The sequence below is a fragment of the Apaloderma vittatum genome, unplaced genomic scaffold, assembly GCF_000703405.1.
Source record: "Apaloderma vittatum isolate BGI_N311 unplaced genomic scaffold, ASM70340v1 scaffold42024, whole genome shotgun sequence".
NCBI lineage: Eukaryota > Metazoa > Chordata > Aves > Trogoniformes > Trogonidae > Apaloderma > Apaloderma vittatum.
In genome coordinates, this window is record NW_009715130.1 from 1 (window position 1) to 10,785 (window position 10,785).

The following is a 10,785-nucleotide window of genomic DNA, read 5'->3' on the forward strand; positions in this document are numbered from 1 at the left end:
AAGGTCTTTATAACGGAAATCTGATTAAGATTAATTAAAAAAAATATTAAAACGACAGTTATGAGGCAAAGAATTTTTTTTTAGTATTTAGCCAGCGGTGATAGGATGAGTGAGGATTCTTTTTTGTTAATAAACCCACCCTTCCCTTCTGGATTCACTATTCTCCCTGTAGTTTGCAGTAGAGCACAGTGTGCATCGAGTCTCTCTGAAATTAAACCCCCTAATTGTGTTAAGACAGCAGGTTGTCCCCGACAGCCGTGGTTTGTCACCGACGGTGGTGGTTCAAGCCGGGTGTTTCCGCGCCAACTCGGCTTTTTGTTTCTCTTGCCCAGGCTTCGTGCGTAAAAAAAACCGGCTGGTGGTGCGGGACGCGAGCACCCTGCAGGTCCTCCAGCTCTACACCTGCCTGGACCAGATCCAGTACATAGAGTGGTCGTCCGACTCGCTGTTCATACTGTGCGCCATGTACAAGCGCGGGGTCGTTCAGGTGAGGGCACAGCAGGGCAGAGCGTTTTTCCTGCTGGGGGTTTGCGCGTGATGTGCGTGGGAGCTTCCGCACGGTGAGCAGCGCTCCAGTGCTTTTGCTAAAGTAGCTGCTGTTGTTATTAGTAATGCGCCGTTTGAGGATAACTCGGTGTGCCGTTATTTTTTAAACCATGACACACAATTTGAAACAAACAAAGTTAGAATAGAAAAAAAAAAAAAATCAAACCAAGTCAAAGTCGCAGGTTATCTTATGGTTTCCCGATTCGGTAGAAAATAAACTCACAAACTGGTGAAGCGTGCTAAAACCCTTTAAGTGTTGGGCATTCCAAATATTTGTCGCAGAAAAAAGCCAAACCGCCTTACTTTATGATTTGTATTAACATGCAGAGGTGTGGAGCTTACTTTTGCAGTGGGATCCGGTGCCAGTCCTTCATCCTTGTGAGCCCTCAGCAGTTCCCAGTGTCTCCGGTGTGCACTGCAGGACCCTGTCCTCGGCTGTGGCGCTTTGCAGAGCTGTTCCCTCGCTGCTCTGACTGTTTGGTTTTCCCCCTGACGTAGGTCTGGTCCCTGGAGCAGCCGGACTGGCACTGTAAGATCGACGAGGGCTCGGCAGGATTGGTGGCTTCATGCTGGAGTCCGGATGGTCGTCACATTCTCAATACAACTGAGTTTCATGTAAGTGTGAAGTCACGGTCGCTAGCAGTGGTGTCGGATGTTACCGTCCACCCTTTGCCTCTTAAAATAACCTAAAGCTCTTAAAGCTGTAGTGGTGGTGAAGGATGTGAGTGTATTTTTCCTCATACATGTAATCTAGGTGAATTCTGGCTTAGTTGTTAGGTATTCTGTTAATGTTTTATCCTCTTGCTTTTGGTGATAAGATAGAAAATGAGCGCTTAGCTTCGAAGGTCAAATTATGTGTTTGATAAAAGTGTAGGGATAACTGGCTTTCATCAAAGTAATTTTTGAAATTAAATATAGTGGTAGTTCAAGGTTTCTAGAAAAGAAACCAAACCATAAACGTTGAAGAGTGGCTGTGGAATTAAAAAATACAGTCCTAGGTTTATTGACCTATGAGATGAGATTTAAATCCAAATCCTGGAAATGCTTTCAAGATTGTTTGATTAGGCACCTAAAGGTCAGACTGCTGCTGATAGAACCACTTGCAAAATTAAAAAAACTTGCACATGCTTGTTGATTAAGAGCCGTATTTTGGAATTCGCACTAAGGTAGAACCCAAATCAGTTTGTGCGTGCTGGGTTTGTTGAAAGGCGTGTGGAAGTCTGACTCCCCACCTTTACAGTCTTTGGATTCGTGTTACTCAGTGCGATGATGAACGGTCAGGAGATAGCTGAGAACTATGTGCAAGATACTTTTCTCTCTGCTGGTTTTACTCTTTTTGAAAGTGTAGATGGATTTTAGCTGACAGGTTGTTGTGTCCTGATGAAGTTGTGACGGAATTTTCTGGCAAGGATGTTTACTGCTGACCAGGGTAGATATTTTCTGGCTATAAAGCAGTCTCTTTCCCTTCCCCCGTCCCTTTAGAGAGTGGCTTGCAAGGAGCGATGAAATTAGGCCTTAATTTTCTCAGGAATTAATCACCCTGATGGCAATGAAAATAATGAATTTTTTAAAAGAGTCCAGAGTTTCAACCTGAAGGCAGAGGAAATGTGTTCGTTGGGCAGAAGTGCTGTAGTGAGGCTGGAGCTGTTTGCTACAAGCGAGTATCTTGTGGCACGTGCGTGTGGGGGTGGACTAGCAAGTATTTATTGCCTCCCGACAGAGCTGGGTTTGACCTTAGAGGATTTCATTAAGCCTTTGCCAAGTTGGCATCTGTGTTGGGATAAGCTTTCTTTCCAGCTGTAAACAGGTTGCTAAATTAGCTTTTGTCAGACAGCTGCCTGGGTTATGCCGGTGTCTGAGCTGTGTTTACGCTCTCTCTGCTAAATCCACAGCCTGGTGGGACAGCCACAAGTAGTGCTCACGACACAAACCACCAGGATCCTGGATGGTGGTGTGATACGTACGTTATCAAATGCAGGGATTGTTTGGGGGCTCAGGGCTTCCCTGTGAACCAGCACAGCTTGGCTTTGGAGCTTGGCATTTTCACACAGCACCACAGATCACTCGCACTTGTAATTCTTTAGGTCAACAAGTGAGCTCTGCTGTAAGCGCACAAATAACTTCCTGAGCTGACTAAAATGCTCACGTTTGCGGAGTTTTGTTACTGGAGATGAGTTAACTTGCAGGGTTTGGGGGTCCCGGACGTGTCCCACGGTATGCAGTAACAGCGAGTGGCACAGCCACCCCTCTGGATCCGCACGCGGTTCCTGCAATTAACAGCCTGAGACATGAGGCGGTCAGACAGTGCGGCCTCGTTAGAGGAAGTCTGCAGAGGCTCCGTCCCGCGGCAGCAGATTGCTTTTCACAGCGCTGGGGTCCCGGCGTGCCTGCGGTGTGTAACGCGGCGAGATCCTCCGCGGTGGGTTTGTGCTGTGGCAGGGGTCGTACCCGGCGTCCCTCCTCTCGCGCTGCCATCTTTCCACCCGAACCCCTGGGCACCTGTAGAGCTTAAACAAGAGCTGCAGGCCAAATATATGAGGGAAGCAAATGAATCCTCTGCTTCCTCGTGGCTCTCGTGTTGTGTGATAAATAGCTTGAAAATCAGCAGTGGTGTTCTTGAGTGCTTCTTTTGAGAACGATAGTTAGAAACTACGTGTGTTGTACTTTGTCTGGCTCCACGTTAGGTTCTGAAGCATTCAGGGGCTTCTCTCCAACTACAGCAGCAGGGAAAAATGTGTGTGTTTCTGTGTATATTGGAGCTAATCCTTAGTAACTGTAAATGGCGACGTTGGTTGAAAAATGCTTGCTGTCGAGGAATGTGCTCCGAATAATCTTCTGAAATCCGGTGCTGACAGACACTGCTATGTAAGGAGGCCTTGTGACCCAGTCAAGTCTGGGACAAAAGTTGACAGTCATTTGAGATGCAAGGTTGTTTAAAAGTGTGTTTTTATCTGTTGAAAATCACCAGTCTTACACCTGCCTGTAGCTGTCAACACGGGGACGAAGTCCCGAACGTAGTGCTGGAGTATGTTTATCACATTACCATCTAAATATTTTTTATTTCTCAGCTGTTTTTAGGCTATTTTAAAAATGCTGCTGCTTTTGGTTTGTTTTTCCACTGCAAAACAACAGCTGAAAACTTCCCAGACACCATTATCGTTGGGATTTGAGTTTGACAACTTTGCTTAATCGAGTCATCTATGCTTGAAGAGAAAGTGTCCCTCAAAACGAGCGGTGAAGAAGTGCTCGCTGCAGACTTAACTGGCTGTGAGCTATTCTCCTGCTCTAAAAGCAATTATCCCTTCCCACAAAGTCTGAGACAAGCAAATAAGAGCAATGCAATTTATTGTAATTTTTGCAGTTGTGTTCTTCCCTTTCCAGCTTGCAGCCTTTTCAGGAGAGAGATACTGAAGCTGTGGATCTTATTAGTCGTTGTGTTGTGACTGATTTAGATTAAGTCTGAAGGTAAAGTGCTCTGGTTATCAAAGGGTTGTAGGTATCTGGTACAAGAATTGGTCTTTATTTTCCATGGTGTATTTTTGTCGAGTTTCCCTGTTTCGGCTTTGGGGGTTTCTTTGTGTAGCCTCGGGGTGCATGCTGGCTGTGTTCTGCAATCTTTGGGCGAAGTTGCTCAGCAGTCAAGCCCAACAAGAATGAACAGGGAAAGTGTTACTAGTGTCTTCTCTGGGGAGTTCCAGAACTTGAACCTTTTAGAGCAGGTTCTGTCTGAACAGCAAACACTGCGCTGCGCCCCGGGATGAAGCGGAGATGGATGCTGGAAGACTTTTGAAAACGAAGGCACATTTGCCTTTTCTCTTCAGCAGCGGAGTCTCGGGCAAGGCAGGGTGATGGTGAGGTGCAGCACGTCGCAGACTGCTTCTCTCCTCTGGAGATTTTCTTTTTCCGATGTTCCTGAGCTTGAGGTGAGCGGTGAGGTCTTGCCTTGCCCTGAGGCTCTACGCCAGCCGCCATGCCCCGTGGTAGAGGCGTGTTTGATGCCCACCAGGCCAGGTGAGTTGATTGGGAGGCCGAGTAGCAGCATGAGTGTAAACTTGGATGCCTTTGTGAGGCAAAATTAAGATCCAGACCTCAGCATTCAAGGCTTGCAGCTGCTAAGCTCGTATTAAGTGGCTGCAGAGTGCGTGCTGTGTATGCCGCGTGTTTTGGTGAAGGGAGGAACAGCAGCAAATACATTTAACGCTGCAGTTGGTCGGAGTGAGCAGCAGATCGCTGTTGCAGTTGCCGTAGAAGAATGCGAGTAGGCATTGTGTTGGTATTTTTAAAGTAAATCTTGCGTGAAGAGCAGACTAACAATGCTGTATTTTTGTGTGTCCGGAAGCGAGCAGCTGTGATGATAAAACTTGATTAATGTCGGTCATCTAGTGGATTCCTCTAGGTCCTGCTAAACTTAAACTGATACTATAGATACCTAATTGCAATTTCGTACCTATACAGTAAAGGAAGAGAATAATAAACACCGCATTAGACAGAGACCCAATACCTTTTCTAACTTTGCATAGAAGCAGACTGAACTCTGATCTGTTGTGCTCTTCCCTGTAATTTGAAACAAACAATGATTTCTGCATTGTCTCTTCAAATATGGAATGTTTTTTCTGTATATTAGAAGCAGGAGAGAGAGAATGGCTAAAACTGCTCTTCTGCTTTGGGAGTACACACATCTCTGGAGGGAGGCAGCGTTTATTAGGATTCCAAAGCTTGCTTTGAACACCGTGTTGTTTCCTTGAATCATGGTTTCTAGCAAAAATTCTGGGGTTGGCCAGGAAAAACCCTCTGGGTTCTGTTGCAGTGCACAACCTGTAGTGTTACCAGGTAGAAGAGATTCACAGGACCTGCCTTGGCATCCTTTATCGCTGTTGAACAGTCCCAGCTACTGCGGGGAAGCAAAGTGTGCTCTGAGGACAAATGTGCAAAGAAGCGTAGCAGAAACTTTCTCCTGTGGCTGCTGGTGATGCTGCTGGTCTGCATCCGATGCAGGAGGGTGATGTCAGACAGTGCTGAAGTTTAACTGTATCATGAATCAGAACTCATTTTGGTTCTTTAGTAGTTCTGGGAAAGATAGCCTTGTGCCCGTGGGGCCTTATTGCAAAAAAAAAAAAAATAGTTTTACCTGCATCTCTTCTAGAATCTCGTGCCTTGGTACGATGAAACGTAGGAAAACACAAACCCACATTTGAGCTGGAAACATTCCTCCACTCTAGATATAAATGCAAAGGTTCACATGACATCCTGATTAATGCACGTATGTCTGGTGTGGCTGCCGTTGCCACGGGAGAGTGGGTATTTGTTTTTAATTGAATAATCTGCAGATGGCAACGCAGAGCTTCCAGAATGCAGGCTGTGACCTTGGAGAGCTGTGGAGAGGCTTGTTTTGCAGCTGCCTGCCTCCGCTGCAGTTTGGGTGCTCTGCGGGGGCGCGGGGCTCCAGAAATACCCCAAACGTGATGCTCGGTCCTTGCTTTGCCTGGCACGTCTTGAGTTCTGTGCTAATTCTTCATGTAATTATGTGATCTTGCCTTCTGGTGGGTGGCTGAGGAGGGAAGAGCAAAATGCAGGTTAGCTGTGAGAGCTGAGCTGAAAAGTACAGCTGAATTTTCACACTCAGTTGCCTTGTCCCATGAGATACAACGTTCTTAATCTGCTGTGACTTCTCATTCATTCAGAAGTGCAAGAAACTTCTCATCACCCTTCTAGTTCGGTGATGAAACTGTTTTTCTAACTGGAAAGTGTTTGTGTGTGGTACGTTGGCAATCACGTCACTAGATCTGTGCTAGTATCCGTAACCGAGGAGTTGGTGTGCCTGTAACCTTAGTCTGGAATGAGTAGTTTTGTGAACTGAAGGGAGTTGGGGAGAAATCCTCACAGTTACTTCTCGAGGTTTGTGTTTGAGCTGTGTAGTGCAGCTGCAAAGTTAATTAACCAGGGAAAGTGTATTGGTCTGCTTTGTGTTGCCAAATCAGGTTTACAGGTTTCTGGTTTTACTTTTTTTATCTCTGGAAATAACCAACTGCTTTCCTTGTCTCTTTCTCTTGGGGACAGCTGCGGATAACTGTGTGGTCCTTGTGTACAAAGTCGGTGTCTTACATCAAGTACCCCAAAGCCTGTCAGCAGGGTGAGTGTCACAAACCCCACACACTAATCCAAAGTGGCCTTGGCCATCTTTTCCACGTGAAAGGTTTGAGAGGGAAGCTCACGTCCGGACTGCCCAGCCCCAGGGCCGTGGTTTGCCAGTTCCTGCCTGAGGCTTGGCTACAGTAACCTCCGGTATGTGACAGGGACAGTTGCATGTGACATCTGAAACAGGAGTGCTGGGACCAGTGCCTGGAAGTTGGTGGAGCAGCGAGACCAAACAAACTGTTTTAAATCCGTGGGGTTTCTGTAACCACTGTCTGTCAGTAACCGAATGGGTGTTTGGAAGCTGTGCTGAAGTTCTGCAGTATCTGTGGAGCTGCAGCCTTAGAAATGGTATCTTCAAAGCTGAAGAACTGCCGACACAAGTAAATAAGTGAAAACCCGCATTGCCTTGATTAATGCCATCTTCTGTGAAGATGCTTTTCCTTCCCTCTTTACTTCTCCTTTGAGTTAGGAGTAACAGCTTTTCATTGAAGAATCATCACCTACTCTGTCTTGAATTTCCTCTTTTTTCTTTTTTTTTTTAATTAACTTTGTCTCCTCGACAGGTGTAGCTTTCACTAAGGACGGCCGCTACATGGCAGTAGCAGAAAGACGTGACTGCAAGGACTTCATCAGCATCTTTGTGTGCAGCGACTGGCAGCTCCTGAGAGTAAGACACGCACGCTGCGTCACCTTCGGTCCCTCGGGTAGCCTGGGTTTAGATCTGCCAGTGTGTTTTCTGTCCAGCATCTGGCTGCTCCGCTGGCCTGCACACAAAACGCTCTTTTGCATTTGTGGTAGCACGCAAACAGATAAAGCCAAGGACTGTGTTAGGTCAAATGCAACAGTATTTGTCAGGGTGATATTTCACCTGGTTTTGTTTTCTCTCTTTTGGGGACAGCATTTTGACACTGAAACGCAAGATCTGTTTGGGATTGAGTGGGCTCCTAATGGCTGTGTTCTGGCAGCGTGGGACACCTGTCTGGAGGTATGAACTCAAAGAGTTTTCAATATTATACTTGTATTGGTAATGCTATCCCTACAAGTGTATGTCCAGTTGTTATGTAAATCTTTATTGACAGCAGTATTGTCAGTCATTAGAATGAATCTTTTGGTTTCAGTATAAAATCTTGCTGTACTCCCTTGATGGCAGACTGCTGTCCACGTATCGTGCTTACGAATGGTCGCTCGGCATAAAATCAATTGCCTGGAGTCCCAGCAGCCAATTTCTGGCAGTTGGCAGCTACGATGAGAAGGTGAGAAATAGGTTTATTATCCCTCTTTTCTCTAAACTGTTTGTAGAACTTTGTCATGAGAGCTTTGTCTTGAAACGAATTAGGTGCGTATCCTGAACCACGTAACGTGGAAGAAGATCACAGAGTTTGAGCATCCGGCAACCGTTGCTAACACCAAGACTGTAAGTAGAGATCCCAAATCCCTTGAGTTGTTAGCCGTGCTCACGCTGCTATTTGTGTCTGAAAGATGCTAGCAGGTACATTTCGTTCTTTGTAGGCTTCAAGGTCTTGTGTGTTGGTCACAGGAGCACTTTGCTGCTCTTGGTTCCAAACAGCAAACGATTCACGGAGAATGCTGCATTCGGTATTTGCCGGCTGAAGCTCTTTCCTCTGTTGATGAACGAGGGGACGCTGAGATGTGATAAACCTGGCAACTAGTTAGTGGGATGTGGATGATTTGGGAATAGCCCGTGTTCCAACTCTGCGAGGCCCTTCTGTAGAACTCTCACTTGTTTCTTCGTAGATTGTCTATAAAGAAGTGGAGAAATCCCCATCTGTTGAAACAGAGAGACTTTCTTTCCCTCCAACAAGAGCATTGGCTAGCTCTCTCTTCAGCACACAGAGTAAATGTAAGCCAAAGTTTACTAAAATGAGACACTTGAGTTTGCCACGAGAGGTCTTTCTATAAATAAGCATTATAGGTAAACTCTGCCTCTTTGGTATCGGAGTGATCCTCTGGATGCTCTGCTCCAGGCTCCCACGGTACCTGAAGAGCTCCAAGGGCTTGTGATTGCTTGGGTGTAGAAGAGCAGCCAGATCTCAGTCTGGAGTGGCTTGCAGAAGTTGTCCTTATGTTGCGTGGATTTTTTTTGTCCAGTTTTATTTCACGACTAGTTTAACTGTTGCAGATAACTGCTACAATCAGATGAACTATTACAATCGTCATAGTGAGTGGCGGGTCCGATAATTAAAAAAAAAAAAAAAATCTAAAAACCCTCAGGTGTTACGGGCTTGCCGGTTTAGGTTACTAAAATAACCCCTTAGGTAAGAGGTTATGTGAAAAACCAGAGCATGGAAAAGGCCATTTGGCTTTTGTCTAAGCAGCTGGAGTTGTAGCGCTGCTATGAACTTGCCTCCAGTCAGTGGGCTTGGAAATACTAAAGAGCAGGCAGACAATGTATGATGAGTTTTTGGTTTGTTTTTTTTCACTGTCACAATGTTCATTCTACTGTAAATCCCCTTTGATTTGTGTGGGTGTTTGTCTGAAATACTAGTTAGAAGGTAGCAGAAAATTTGATCTCTCCTTTTTGTCATGGTTTAATCTCAGATTTCCAGCCTTTCTTTTTCTGTAGAAGAGTAAGAATACTAAGCTGTTTATACGAAGAAGCAGTATCTTAAAACAATCAAGTTATTGACTGGAACATTTTGGACAAGAGTAAAATATGGTCCCATCACCTCAGAGATGAGGGGTTTTCTTAGCAGTTGGAATTTAAATATTTCTATTCAGGCTTGCTCAGTGACGTCCCTTTATTTCAAATTCCAGATGACATTTCCCAGGTGCCAGTTTCTTTACAGTCTATCAAACCAGTCGCTGACAGGGCAAATCCCAAAATGGGAGTTGGGATGTTGGCGTTCAGTCCGGATAACTGCTTCCTGGCAACCAGAAATGGTGAGTTCCTCCTGTCCAATGAAAACAGTGTGCTTTGGATGGTGTGTGAGCTCACTGGGTTAGAAAATGCAATGCCCAGATCTTTCCTCCTGTTTACAGCAGGTGTGTCTTGAGGCAGAATTCTCCACAACCTGTAGGAGGGTGGCTTTTGATTACCTCAGACAGGGAAAGGCCTGGAATTTATGTTTACTCTTACCCTGCAATGGTCCTGAAGGGCTCTTTATGTCCGGATGCAAAAGCTGTGGTTCAGATGCAAACCCCATCAACAGCAACATAATCAGGAATAATTTGATAAAAGACAAATTAAGTCACTTTGATCCTCTCTGCGGTATTTCCAAGGCAAAGCTGAAGGCACCGTTGGGCAAAACTCCTGTGGTGTTAACCCTGTGGTCACCCTAGGTGGTTTGGGTGGTGTTAGACCTCAAGCAATCTTTTTATTGGTCAGGTATGCACCTGATTACCTCTTCCTTCCCTGACAGATAAAATTCCTAACGCCGTCTGGATCTGGGACATTCAAAAGCTGAAGCTGTTTGTGGTGCTGGAGCAGCTGTGTGCCATCCAGTCCTTCCAGTGGGACCCGCGGCAGCCCCGGCTCGCCGTGTGCACGGGGAACAGCAAGGTGTACCTCTGGTCGCCGGCCGGCTGCGTGGCCGTGCAGGTCCCCACGGAAGGTGAGGTTGCGTGTCCTCAGCTTCTCCCTCCCAACATATTTTTCTGCTTCCAAGCTGGTCTGAGCGTTATCACGTAAACAGCTCGGCTCTTTTCTTGAAGCTTTTTAAAAACCCAGATATTTCTCTCCTCAGAAAAGAGCAGTTCATAATGGACATTATAAAATAGACGAAGGACAGAGCGCAGCGGCTCACGGGGATTTGTTTTGCGTTACTCCTGTGCTGCTCTGCTGGAGAACAGGCTGGCTCTGCTGCAGCAGCAACAAACCCCATCAGCCTCTTGAGGTGTTTTTTGCAGTGTGGCTTACTCCTCCAGCTGCCTTTTCCTAGGGTAAGAGGATGGGCCGTCAGCTTCTTGCTGACAAACTCTGCTCTTTCCTGCAGGTGACTTCCAGATCGTGTCCCTCTCCTGGCATTCCAGCGGAGACTCCATGGTGCTTCTGAGTAAGGACAACTTTTGTGTCTGCTACTTAGAAAGAGAAGAGGTAAAATAACAATCACTTGCGTTAAAAATGCTTATGAGGTTGAGGAAGAA

At 46.0% G+C, this 10,785-nt stretch overlaps 1 protein-coding gene across 1 annotated transcript; it reads left to right on the top strand.

Annotated features, from left to right (window-relative positions):
- Positions 1-332: 332 nt before the first annotated feature.
- On the top strand, positions 333-10,767 carry WRAP73 (WD repeat containing, antisense to TP73; the record flags this gene model as incomplete). Its single annotated transcript, XM_009868986.1, has 11 exons — positions 333-487; positions 1,045-1,161; positions 6,604-6,676; positions 7,245-7,348; positions 7,580-7,666; positions 7,800-7,934; positions 8,018-8,095; positions 8,437-8,542; positions 9,457-9,582; positions 10,062-10,253; positions 10,635-10,767. Coding segments are annotated over 11 exons (1,283 nt in total), but the record flags the coding sequence as incomplete, so codon positions are not given.
- Positions 10,768-10,785: the final 18 nt, after the last annotated feature.